Source organism: Salvelinus sp. IW2-2015, linkage group LG23, assembly GCF_002910315.2.
Source record: "Salvelinus sp. IW2-2015 linkage group LG23, ASM291031v2, whole genome shotgun sequence".
NCBI classification, from domain to species: Eukaryota; Metazoa; Chordata; class Actinopteri; order Salmoniformes; family Salmonidae; genus Salvelinus; species Salvelinus sp. IW2-2015.
This window is the reverse complement of record NC_036863.1, coordinates 19,618,355-19,632,125: the sequence shown is the minus strand read 5'-3', so window position 1 is coordinate 19,632,125 and position 13,771 is coordinate 19,618,355. Positions and strand designations below refer to the sequence as shown.

Here is a 13,771-nt window from a genome sequence, read left to right as displayed (position 1 = left end):
TTTAGTGCTGTGCAGTTGCCTTCATTGAAAAACTGGATGCCCAGTCCCTCAACTTGGACCCTGTGGACTTTGAGCACTACATGTCGGGCCAGGCCTCCCCTCGCAGGCCAGAGGCGGACAGTGGCTGGCCACAGATAGACACTGCCGCTTCCATACCCGCCCTGGCCCAGGTCAACCAGAATCTGGATCTCCTGTCAGGCCTGGGGAGCCGGCAGGAAAGGGTTCTGGAGGGGGCGCGGAGCATGCAGAGTGACCTGTCACTCACCTGGCAGGAGAATGTGGAGCGAGAGGTGCAGGAAATCCTGGAGAAGTACCCGTTGGAGATCCGCCCACCTGCCCTCTCTGCCATCGACTCGGACAACATGGAAAGCGACCGGCTGCCGCTGCCGCTGCCACTGACGCCCCAGGTGTTTGCTGGGTAATATCTCTCCAGAATGGGTGGCAAGAGGGCTTCTTGAACTAATGATCCCGCCTCTCTGTAATGGTTTGAGCCGTCATTGGCTCTTTACTATGGCGAGGTTCAGGAATTGGCAGCCCCCTCGTGTCTATACTGCTACCGTTTTAAACATTCTCACACACTGTAAGCCAAGTAGGCTTTTGTCCATTTTGCCCCTAGACCCTTTCCCAAAAGCATTCACAGATCTTAATTAATAGATAAAAAGGAAGGACTAAGTTTGAGGAAAAGAGTTAAGGGACCTTTAATGGAACCAATTCTTCACAATGTTCCTGCATACACATACTCCTTTTAGACTAGCCCTCTTCAGATCAGATGACCTGAGTTGGCATTGGGCCCTAATCTGTACTCCTCTACATCCCTGCTGCACTGACACAGATGGCACACCTTGATATCATAAGATAACTTCTCCACCTTGTCGTGCTGAGGAAAGAGGCATGTTATTTTTAGATGGCTGCTGGTGAATTTGGGAAATGCTGACTCCTGCACCTTGTGGTATGAACTCTGCAGAATTCTATACTCTGTTTGCATGTGCTTTGCTCCGAGCCTTCTTCAGTCACCAGCAAGGGACCAGTCTGCAGTCTAATTGTGCGCAACAGGGGAAAAAAGGAATGCATTTCATCCTAAACGAAAGGTCTTAAGCGGGTTCTTATATGTGAGTATGCCCCAATGTGTGGTCTCAACTAATATTTCGAATGCTAATATAGAGCGCTTAATCGTCACACTTAACTGAGAGGAAAGTATGAATTAGGGTACTTCTCTCATTCATTTTAGATTGCAATTATGTGTCAGTAGGGCCAAGAGCCCTCACTGTATATATTCAAGTTTGGACCTAGTTTTTCCTGATGTGATCTGACCACGAAAACGTCCGCCCTCTACTCATGTTGTATGCCCATGAAGCAAAGTAATGCAGAATAATACTTCTTGTGATACCATGGAATCGCAGGGCATGATTTTTGTTTAAGGGTTGAACCAGGGTGTTGGTTTGCTGGTGCAGCAAACTACAATGTGCACTACAATAGGGAAATGATCATGTATATCCCTAAATGAACAATGCATTAAAATTGAATTTCTTCTTCCTTTTACATACAGTATGTATTAGTGGGGGATAATAACAATATTATTGGTGGGCAGTGTAATGATAACAGTTTGCATTGTAACATGTTAAGGTTGGATTAACAATAACTCCATATGGCATGAGGATAGGCAGAGCCCATAACACTCCTCAATTTACACTACCACCGTTTAACTTGATCAAACACTGTTTCATTGTTTGTAAGAATTCCTTGATGCACTGCTGTTCTACTTCTAATTTGATTTGCGAGTTTGAGGGTACAGAATTCTGGCTGTAAATAGAAGTCAAGGCAATGATACTACTTGAGCTAAATGTGAGAACTTATCCATAGGCTTGCTAATATACAGTATGTGGCAAAGTAATTTCATTATAATCACATTTCAAATGTTCATAAGATATTCAAGAGGATGCCAGCCGAATGAAACGAAGGATAAATAGAGGACTTCCACTTAATACACTATTCATGCTTTTTTTTCCCATTTCGCAACAGATCTGGGAACGGCATCCTAACATTTAGTTATTCTTCAGATAGAGTGGTACATGTTACAAACTGTGAAACCTAAAGCTTGACCAAGACTCAAGTTACTGTGTTATGTACAAAATGCCAGTGAACTGCTGATATGGATTGTGGCATGTTGTACATCATAGAAGTAATTGTGAAAGATGGATGATACCTGGGGAATGTTCAGTAAGGTGAACTACTCAAATCAATGCAGATTATTTTGTATATGTTTAAAGAACACTTAAAAGTTCAATTTGATTACCGCATGGTATTTACTGTGAAACCTAAAGCTTGACCAAGACTCAAGTTACATGCCTTTTCTATCTGCAATCCATTGAACATTTTAATCACCTGAATAAGCCCCAGGTTGTAATACTTCAACATCACTCACTCTGCTGTCACACAGACATATGTACTCTACTTTAACACTGTAATCAACTGTGACTGACTGCTGAGTCTCTAAAAGATTTGTAAACAAGTATGTGTATATTTGTCAACTTTAAAACTGAATGGCACATCATTATTTATTATGGAAATGTAATTTATAAGAATAGCCTTGTTTTACAGTGTGTATTTAATTGCCGTTCAATGAATAAACCCCAGGAACGCAAATCTAGTGTTTTTTTATTCCCCCCTCCCTCACACCATTTCCACCCATAATGCTGATGTTCTGCTTGTTCAAAATCCCATCTGGTTTGCGCTTAGTGGGATTATAATTTGCATATGTGAGAACTCCTTCAAGACAGTTGGAAAAGCATTCCTCATGAAGCTGGTTGAGAGAATGTCAAGAGTGTGCAAAGCTGTCATCGAGGCAAAGGGTGGCTACTTTAAAGAATATAAAATATATTTTGATTTGTTTAACACTTTTTTGGTTACTACATGATTCTATATGTGTTATTTCATAGTTTTGATGTCTTCACTATTATTCTACAGTGTCGAAAATAGTAAAGATAAAGAAAAACCCTTGAATGAGTATGTGTATCAACTTTTGACTGGTACTGTACAGGAAATTTACAGGAAATTTTGCTTGTTAACAATAAATACACTAAAATCTAGCCTAAATCATGTAGAGTATCCTTCATTGCCTGCTGCAAATGACTTGCTACTGACATCTTGTGGTGAAACTGTTGACCAGAGTTGTACAGATAGAATGGGGCACTGCACAGCAGTCGTGGGTTACTTTGGAACCATATCCCAATTCTGAGAATCCTTTCTACAGATAAAATTGGTATGGTGGAAGTAAGCTAAACTTTTACATTCAGCCTCAGAATTGCTGCTGGAAATTGACACCCAATTTCTAAGAAGAAAAGCTGTAGTGTAACTAAAAAAGCTAATTGGACATAAAAGGATTATTGTTTAGTGTCTTAGGTTGCACTTTTAAGATGTATTCTTTGATTCAAACCATAACTAAGTGGCTGCTCTGAAGCCTTCTATGGCTATGTAGCTCTTATCTCTCCTGGTCTCTTTTCCTCATTTAATAGAATTGGATGGGTCACGATTGTATGTAGATTGTGTCTAAGTGTCCACCATATTGCTTTCCCCTATCACATGTTTGGGAGAAAATGTAAAATGTACTTTCTTTATTCATGCCTTTGGATGCCTATTCATCAAGGCTCAGTGGTTAGCTAGGAAGCTAGGCTTGATACCAGAGGATCCTCCAGAAAATGGGATGAGGTGTCTCGATGGGGCTAGCCTAAATGGAAGACTTACATTTTATTCAGGTTCACTGGGGACATAAAAAATGGCTCATTAATTTTGCCCCACATTCACGGAAGGCAGCTCCACTTCTCTCCAAGCGTTCTGTATTTAGTATGTGGGTCAATTTCTCCCTCGGGTTCAAATTAGGCTTCGGAATAAGGCATGTTTAGTGGAAAATCCACATTTCAGTACAGGTTTGAGCATGGCATAGTTGATATACAGTAACAGTCAAAAGTTTTGACACACCTACTCATTCAAGGGTTTTTCTTTATTTTTACTATTTTATACATTGTAGAATAATAGTGAAGACAAACTATGAAATAACTCATGGAATCATGTAGTAACCAAAAAATCTATCTATTTTATATTTGAGATTCTTCAAAGTAGCCTCCCTTTGCCTTGATGACAGCTTTGCACACTCTTGGCATTCTCGCAACCAGCTTCATGAGGTAGTCACCTGGAATGCATTTCAATTAACAGGTGTGCATTGTTAATTTGTGAAATTTCTTTCCTTCTTAATGTATTTGAGCCAATCAGTTGTGTTGTGACAAGGTAGGGGTGGTATACAGAAGATAGCACTATTTGGTAAAAGCCCAAGTCCATATTATGGCAAGAACAGCTCAAATAAGCAAAGAGAAACGACAGTCCATCATTACTTTAAGACATGAAGTTCAGTCAATTTGGAAAATTTCAAGAACTTTGAACGTTTCTTCAAGTGCAGTCGCAAAAACCATCAAGCACTATGATGAAACTGGCTCTCATGAGGACCACCACAGGAAAGGAAGACCCAGAGTTACCTCTGCTACGGAGGATAAGTCCATTAGAGTTACCAGCTTCAGAAATTGCATCCGAAATAAATGCTTCACAGAGTTCAAATAACTCATCTCAACATCAACTTTTCAGAGGAGACTGCGTGAATCAGGCCTTCATGGTTGAATTGCTGCAAAGAAAGCACTACTAAAGGACACCAATAAGAAGAAGAGACTTGCTTGGGCCAAGAAGCATGAGCAATGGACATTAGGCTGGTGGATATCAGTACTTTGGTCTGATGAGTACAAATGTGAGATTTTTGGTTCCAACCGCTGTGTCTTTGTGAGACGCAGAGTAGGTGAACGGATGATCTCTGCGTGTGTGATTCCCACCGTGAAGCATGGAGGAGGAGGTGTGATGGTGCTTTGTTGGTGACACTGTCTGTGATTTACTTAGAATTCAAGGCACACTTAACCAGCATGGCTACCACAGCATTCTGCAGCAATACGCCATCCCATCTGGTTTGCACTTAATTTGTTTTTCAACAAGACAATGACCCAACACACCCCAAGGACTATTTGTAAGGGCTATTTGACCAAGAAGGAGAGTGATGGAGTGCTGCTTCAGATGACGTGGCCTCCACAATCACCCGACCTCAACCCAATTGAGATGGTTTGGGATGAGTTGGACTGCAGAGTGAAGGAAAAGCAGCCAACAAGTGCTCAGCATATGTGAGAACTCCTTTAAAACTTCTTATGGCTGCAATCCCGGTAACGGGATCGATATGACAACAGCCAGTGAAAGTGCAGGGCGCCAAATTCTAAAAACAGAAATCTCATAATTAAAATTCCTCAGACATACATGTGTCTTATACCATTTTAAAGGTAATCTTGTTGTTAATCCCACCAAAGTGTCCGATTTCAAATATGCTTTTCAGCGAAGCACTACAAACGATTATGTTACGTCACACCAAACCACAATAAGCACAGCCATTTTTCCAGCGAAAGATAGCAGTCACAAAAAGCAGAAATATAGCTAAAACTAATCACTAACCTTGGATGATCTTCATCAGATGACACTCATAGGACTTCATGTTACACAATACATGCATGTTTTGTTTGATAAAGTTAATATTTATATAAAAAAATCTGAAATTACATTGGTGCGTTACATTCACTAGTTCCAAAAACATCCAGTGATAGTGCATAGCCACATCGTTTCAACAGAAATACTCATCATAAATGTAGATGATAATACAAGTTATACACATGGAATTATAGATATACCTCTCCTTAATGCAACCGCTGTGTCAGATTTCAAAAAAACTTTACGGAAAAAGCAAACCATGCAATAATCTGAGACAGTGCTCAGAACAAGAGTCAAATTAGCCGCCATGTTGGAGTCAACAGAAACCAGAAATTACATGATAAATGTTCCCTTACCTTTGATGATATTCATCACAATGCACTCCCAGGAATCCCAGGTCCACAATAAATGCTTGATTTGTTCGATAATGTCCGTTATTTATGTCCAATTATCTACTTTGGTTAGCGCGTTTGGTAAACAATTCCAAAGTTACAAAGCGCGTTCACTAAAACGTGACGACATGTCCAAAAGTTCCATAACAGTCAGTAGAAACATGTCAAACAATGTATTGAATCAATCTTTAGAATGTTGTTAACATACATCTTGAATAACGTTCCAACCGGAGAATTACATTGACTTCAGTTGAGCGATGGAACAGAGCTGCCTCTCACGTGAACGCGCGTGGTCAAAGCGTGGTCACCTCATGGCAGTGATTACTCATTCCTGTCTCCTTCGGCCCCCCTTCACAACAGAGTCATCAGACAAAGTTCTATTGACTGTTGACATCTAGTGGAAGCAAAAGTGAAGTGAAAGTGAAGTGAAAACTCATCCATATCTCGCTGTAATTTCAATGGGAGCTTGGTTGAAAAACTACCAGCCTCAGAAAAAATCCAAACAGGAAGTGGAACTTCTCAGGTTTTTGCCTGCCATATGAGTTCTGTTATACTCACAGACATAATTCAAACATTTTTAGAAACTTCAGAGTGTTTTCTATCCAATACTACTAATAATATGCATATATTAGCAACTATGACTGAGGAGCAGGCCGTTTACTCTGGGCACCTCTGTGCACCTTTCATCCAAGCTACTCAATACTGCCCCTGCAGCCATAAGAAGTTATTAAGACAGTTGGAAAAGCATTCCTCATGAAGCTGGTTGAGAGAATGTCAAGAGTGTGCAAAGCTCTCACCAAGGAAAAGGGTGGTTACTTTAAAGAATATAAAATATATTTTGATTTGTTTAACACTTTTTTTGGTTACTACATGATACTATATGTGTTATTTCATAGTTTTGATGTCTTCACTATTATTCTACAGTGTCGAAAATAGTAAAGATAAAGAAAAACCTAGGTGTGTCAACTTTTGACTGGTACTGTAAGTAAACTTGATTTTGCACATAAACTCAGCAAAAAATGAAACGTCCTGTCACTGTCAACTAAAGTCAATGACAATGCTTTATTAAGAAGTGTAATAGACTACTGAGAGAGTATTGTGATATTATGCAACCTAATCCAGTGACTGTCATGAATTTTGGGTTGACAATTATGATATATTTGTTATTTTACAGTCAATTTTCTATTTGTTTTGTTCAATAGAGAGAGAAAAAATGTATCTTCTTCTTTCTATTTACTAATATTATATACAGTGGGGAGAACAAGTATTTGATACACTGCTGATTTTGCAGGTTTTCCTACTTACAAAGCATGTACGAGTCTGTTAATTTTATATCTAGGTACACTTGAGGAGACAGAATCTAAAACAAAAATCCTGAAAATCACATTGTATGATTTTTAAGTAATTATTTGCATTTTATTGCATGACATAAGTATTGATACATCAGAAAAAGCAGAACTTAATATTTGGTACAGAAACCTTTGTTTGCAATTACAGAGATCATACGTTTCCTGTAGTTCTTGACCAGGTTGCACACACTGCAGCAGGGATTTTGGCCCACTCCTCCATACAGACCTTCTCCAGATCCTTCAGGTTTCGGGGCTGTCCTGGGCAATACGGACTTTCAGCTCCCTCCAAGAATTTTCTATTGGGTTCAGGTCTGGAGACTGGCTAGGCACTCCAGGACCTTGAGATGCTTACGGAGCCACTCCTTAGTTGCCCTGGCTGTGTGTTTTGGGCGTTGTCATGCTGGAAGACCCAGCCACGACCCATCTTCAATGCTCTTACTGAGGGAAGGAGGTTGTTGGCCAAGATCTCGCGATACATGGCCCCATCCATCATCCCCTCAATACGGTGCAGTCGTCCTGTCCCTTTGCAGTTTCCACTCCATGCTTCACGGTTGGGATGGTGTTTCTTGGAGTTGTACTCATCCTTCTTCTTCCTCAAACACGGCGAGTGGAGATTAGACCAAAAAGCTCTATTTTTGTCTCATCAGACCACATGACCTTCTCCCATTCCTCCTCTGGATCATCCAGATGGTCATTGGCAAACTTCAGACGGGCCTGGACATGTGCTGGCTTGAGCAGGGGACCTTGCGTGCGCTGCAGGTTTTAATCCATGACGGCGTAGTGTGTTACTAATGGTTTTCTTGAGACTGTGGTCCCAGCTCTCTTTAGGTCATTGACCAGGTCCTGCCGTGTAGTTCTGGGCTGATCCTCACCTTCCTCATGATCATTGATGCCCCACGAGGTGAGATCTTGCATGGAGCACCAGACCGAGGGTGATTGACCGTCATCTTGAACTTCTTCCATTTTCGAATAATTGCGCCAACAGTTGTTGCCTTCTCACCAAGCTGCTTGCCTATTGTCCTGTAGCCCATCCCAGCCTTGTGCAGGTCTACAATTTTATCCCTGATGTCCTTACACAGTTCTCTGGTCTTGCCATTGTGGAGAGGTTGGAGTCTGTTTGATTGAGTGTGTGGACAGGTGTCTTTTATACAGGTAACGAGTTCAAACAGGTGCAGTTAATACAGGTAATGAGTGGAGAACAGGAGGACTTCTTAAAGAAAAACGAAACGGTCTGTGAGAGCTGGAATTCTTACTGGTTGGTAGGTGATCAAATACTTATGTCATGCAATAAAATGCAAATTAATTACTTAAAAATCATACAATGTGATTTTCTGGATTTTTGTTTTAGATTCCGTCTCTCACAGTTGAAGTGTACCTATGATAAAAATTACAAACCTCTACATGATTTGTAAGTAGGAAAACCTGCAAAATCGGCAGTGTATCAAATACTTGTTCTCCCCACTGTATAGGCCGAATTTAATTAGTGCCAATTCACCACCTGGAGAAGTGGAAACTCAAATCCACTTCTCCATGAAATCACGCACAGAACGAGCAGTATGGCTGGTAGCATTGTCATGGTGGAGGATCATGTCAGGATGAGCCTGCAGGAAGGGTACCACATGAGGGAGGAGGATGTTTTCCCTGTAACGCACAGCGTTGAGATTGCCTGCAATGACAACAAGCTCAGTCCGATGATGCTGTGACACACCTCCCAGACCATGACGGACCCTCCACCTCCAAATCGATCCCACTCCAGAGTACAGGCCTCTGTGTAACGCTCATTCCTTCGACGATGATGGGACCAGTCCTGTCTGGTCCAGAGACGGTGGGTTTGTGCCCATAGGCGACGTTGTTGCCGTTGATGTCTGGTGAGGACCTGCCTTACAACAGGCCTACAAGCCCTCAGTCCAGCCTCTCTCAGTCTATTGCAGACCGTATCTGAGCACTGATGGAGGGATTGTGCGTTCCTGGTGTAACTCGGGCAGTTGTTGTTGCCATCCTGTACCTGGGTGTGATGTTCGGATGTACCGATCCTGTGCAGGTGTTGTTATACGTGGTCTGCCACTGTGAGGACGATCAGCTGTCCGTCCTGTCTCCCTGTAGCGCTGTCATAGCCGTGTACGGACATTGCAATTTATTGCCCTGGCCACATCTGCAGTCCTCATGTCTCCTTGCAGCATGCCTAAGGCATGTTCACGCAGATGAGCAGGGACTCTGGGCATCTTTCTTTTGGTGTTTTTCAGAGTCAGGAGAAAGGCCTCTTTAGTGTCCTAAGTTTCATAACTGTGACCTTAATTGCCTACCGTTCCACAGGTACATGTTCATTAATTGTTTATAGGTCATTGAACAAGCATGGGAAACAGTGTTTAAACCCTTTACAATGAAGATCTGTGAAGTTATTTGGATTTTTACGAATGATATTTGAAAGACACGGTCCTGAAAAAGGGACGTTTCTTTTTTTGCTGAGTTTAGAAGGAAGGAATGCATTGGGAGAATAAGATTTCATATTATTTTGTTACTGTTTGTTTTCCCACTTTCTTGTAGATTGCTTTTATAACATGTATGGGTGTGTCGATTTACCCTTCTCACATTTATACGGGCCATTGCTCATTGGATAATTGTGAGAAAAGTCCCACCTTCCACCGCTTCAGCTGTTTTACATTGGTTGAAGCAATCTCTGAAGAGCTCGCGATAAACATAGAAATGGTCTCCAATGGTGATATGATATGTAGCTGCAGCAGATTATAGCCTGCATCATGGAAGAAAAACAAATGTAGCCACGGGTTGCAAAAACTATGGTAGTTTTGCGAGCAAGCGTATCATTGAATGAAGCCTGTCTACTGTATGCATTTGATATTTACAGTGGAGGCAATTTAGTTGTCTGTCAATTGGGCTGCTAGCTAGTGATGGGCCATGTTAGCTCGATGCTTAAGGCTAACTCGTTTATTATACAGTAGATGTTAGGAATCAGGCTAGTTGACGCTACCAATTTCACATATCCAAAATAATAGTGGAACATCTGCGTGTATTATCAGAGATGTTATCAATGCCAGCTAGCATCTGAGAAGGTAAGGTAACCAGCTAACTAACGTTAGCTAGCTATCATAATCAGCTAACGTTATTTGTTAACGTTAGTTATACATTTGAATTCGCCCTCATCACGCACACCTTCCTTGGTTTTCTTTTTTGTTTATGTTGCTAGTCAGCTATGTTGTTTAACACCATGCCAATTTGTAATTCATGTAGTCGTTTTGGAAACCGCAGTGTTAGTTCGCAAAGAGACCACCTCACCTTGCTAGTTAACGTTAGCTAACCTGTCACACAGAACAAAAATCAATTGTCCGTTAGAAGTTATTGAACTATAATATTAGCTTGATATCGTGAACTAATTCCTTCATGCGTTGGAAATGACAAGAAATCACTATTTTTGACTGGACCTTTATCTACATTTTCGTTTGACGCTACTGTTTTCTTTCTCTCCATGAAAATAGGTATTGGATTGAGATTTCACCCAATTTCCTCCATTTGAAGAAAAGCAAACTGTCTGAGATGGATGAACAAAGTGTTGAGGTGTGTTTACATTTTACACATCAGTATAAATGCACATGTATGTCACTGGTTACCCCACTGTAGCTTTTATATGAAGACCTATCTATGACATTTGAGTGAACAACTTGACATGCTGCTCTAACTAGAAAATCCCCTAAACTGATGGATGGATGGATGCAAGCACTCCTGAGCTCAGGACATATCACTAGACTAGAGATTTTGCTCTCAGCCAACGTTGGCATTAGACTGGGATATGGGTTCCAAATATAGCTCACCCCACCAGGCAGTAATTTACATCGGATTGTGCACCAACTGTACCAAATGAGAATTGATTCTTGCTTCCTTGTCTATGACTGAGCCCCCTTGTGCTCAAATCAAAGTTTATTTGTCACGTGCGCTGACTACAACAGGTGTAGACCTGACAGTGAAATGCTTACTTACAACCAACAGTGCAATTTCAAAAAACAAAAAAAAGGTATTAGGTGAACAATAGGTAAGTAAAGAAATAAAAACAACAGTAGCGAGGCTATATACAGACACCGGTTAGTCGGGCTGATTGAGGTAGATATGGTTAAAGTGACTATGCATATATGATAAACAGAGAGTAGCAGCAGCGTAAAAGAGGGGTTGGGGGGGGGAACACAATGCAAATAGTCCGGGTAGCCATTTGATTACCTGTTCAGGAGTCTTATGGCTTGGGGGTAAAAATTGTTGAGAAGCCTTTTTGTCCTAGACTTGGCTCTCCGGTACCGCTTGCCATGCGGTAGTAGAGAGAACAGTCTATGACTGGGGTGGCTGGGGTCTTTGACAATTTTTAGGGCCTTCCTCTGACACTGCCTGGTGTAGAGGTCCTGGATGGCAGATGTACGTACACACTACCCTCTGTAGTGCCTTGCGGTCGGAGGCCGAGCAGTTGCCGTACCAGGCAGTGATGCAACCAGTCAGGATGCTCTCGATGGTGCAGCCGTAGAACCTTTTGAGGATCTGAGGACCCATGCCAAATCTTTTTAGTTTCCTGAGTGGGAATAGGCTTTGTCGTGCCCTCTTCACGACTGTCTTGGTGTGTTTGGACCATTCTAGTTTGTTGTTGATGTGGACACCGAGGAACTTGAAGCTCTCAACCTGCTCCACTACAGCCCCGTCAATGAGAATGAGGGTGTTCTCGGTCCTCCTTTTCCTGTAGTCCACAATCCTCTCCTTACTCTTTGTTACGTTGAGGGATAGGTTGTTATTCTGGCACCACCCGGCCAGGTCTCTGACATCCTCCCTATAGGCTGTCGCATCGTTGTCGGTGATCTGGCCTACCACTGTTGTGTCGTTGGCAAACTTAATGATGGTGTTGAAGTTGTGCCTGGCCATGCAGTCGTGGGTGAACAGGGAGTACAGGAGGGGACTGAGCACGCACCTGAGGGGCTCCAGTGTTGAGGATCAGCGTGGCAATGTGTTGCTACCTACCCTCACCACCTGGGGGCGACCCGTCAGGAAGTCCAGGATCCAGCTGTAGAGGGAGGTGTTTAGTCCCAGGATCCTTAGCTTAGTGATGAGCTTTGAGGGTACTATGGTGTTGAACGCTGAGCTGTAGTCAATGAACAGCATTCTCACATAGGTGTTTCTTTTGTCCAGGTGAGAAAGGGCAGTGTGGAGTGCAATAGAGATTGCATCGTCTGTGGATCTGTTTGGGTTTTATGCAAATTGGAGTGGGTCTAGGGTTTCTGGGATAATGGTGTTGATGTGAGCCATTACCAGCCTTTCAAAGCACTTCAGGGCTACGGATGTGAGTACTACGGGTCTGTAGTCATTTAGGCAGGTTGCCTTCGTGTTCTTGGGTACAGGGACTATGGTGGTCTGCTTGAAACATGTTGGTATTAGAGACTCAATCAGGGACATGTTGAAAATGTCAGTGAAGACACCTGCCAGTTGACTGTTTCTAAATATACAGAAAATATTTAAAGTTAGGCCTTTATTAATGTAATGTATCATACACCACATTTGAGCCTACTTATTCCTGTCCAAGTGTATAATGGTTCCAGTCTTGCTTTGATAATATTTAAGACTTCTATCTTGCCACACAGAGTATTGCGGAGGTGTTCCGCTGTTTCATCTGTATGGAGAAGCTGCGGGATGCTCGGCTCTGCCCCCACTGCTCCAAACTCTGCTGCTTCAGCTGCATACGGGTGAGTGACATGTCGCCACGGGCAACGAGACTAGCTTGTTAGCGTAACACTTCACAGCTGGGATGTGAGGGGAAAATCTACAGGCCTTAAAATGCCTCAGTCTGAACAATCATACTTATAACTGACAGCATTAGTGAATTAAGAAAAAGCTTTGATAACCTATTTTTATTGTTTAAGGGAAAACCAATATTCCGCTGTCATTTTACTATGATTTTAATGTATAGAACAATTCTCATTACAGTGTTGACTTTGAAGTGTCAGGCTACAAATATAGGAAATCGAGGCAGTCATGGGTGTTAGGCATCCTGTAAAAACCTATACATCTATACAGTGTTACAACCTCATCTGCAATGCTGACATGTAACCTCTTCTATTGACAGCGCTGGTTGACTGAGCAGAGAGCCCAATGCCCACACTGTCGGTAAGCCCTTCTGTGTTTAAACACAGTACTTAGTATTCCTGGCAGGGACTAGGGAAAGGGGGGGATACCTAGTCAGTTGCTCAACCGAAATGTGTCTTCCGCATTTAACCCAACCCTCTCTGAATCAGATGCCTTAATTGACATCCATGTTATTCGGTGCCTGGGGAGAAATTGTTGTTGGGGGTTATCTGCCTTGCTCAAGGGCAGAACGGCAGATTCTTCGACCTTGCTGGCTCGGGATTCGAAACAGCGACCTTTCAGTTACTGGCCCAAAGCTCTAACCACTAGGCTAAATGCTGCGGGGGTTACTGATTATGTTCC

The 13,771-nt window shown here is 42.2% G+C and overlaps 1 protein-coding gene and 1 pseudogene across 3 annotated transcripts in view; both read left to right on the top strand.

Moving 5' to 3' along the window:
* LOC111950501 (rab5 GDP/GTP exchange factor-like) overlaps nucleotides 1-442 on the top strand; it is a 33,396-nt pseudogene extending 32,954 nt beyond the window's left edge.
* A 9,547-nt stretch (nucleotides 443-9,989) lies between these two features.
* trim37 (tripartite motif containing 37) overlaps nucleotides 9,990-13,771 on the top strand; it is a 33,264-nt gene continuing 29,482 nt past the window's right edge. For 2 of the 3 annotated variants that reach the window (XM_070434249.1, XM_023968127.2), the window contains exons 1-4: nucleotides 9,990-10,374; nucleotides 10,798-10,876; nucleotides 12,928-13,029; nucleotides 13,410-13,450. In XM_070434249.1, coding sequence (XP_070290350.1) covers nucleotides 10,856-10,876; nucleotides 12,928-13,029; nucleotides 13,410-13,450 — 164 coding nt within the window. In that variant the 5' untranslated portion in view covers nucleotides 9,990-10,374; nucleotides 10,798-10,855. The remainder of the gene's footprint in view (nucleotides 10,375-10,797; nucleotides 10,877-12,927; nucleotides 13,030-13,409; nucleotides 13,451-13,771) is intronic. The other variant, XM_070434248.1, reaches the window with a different exon arrangement.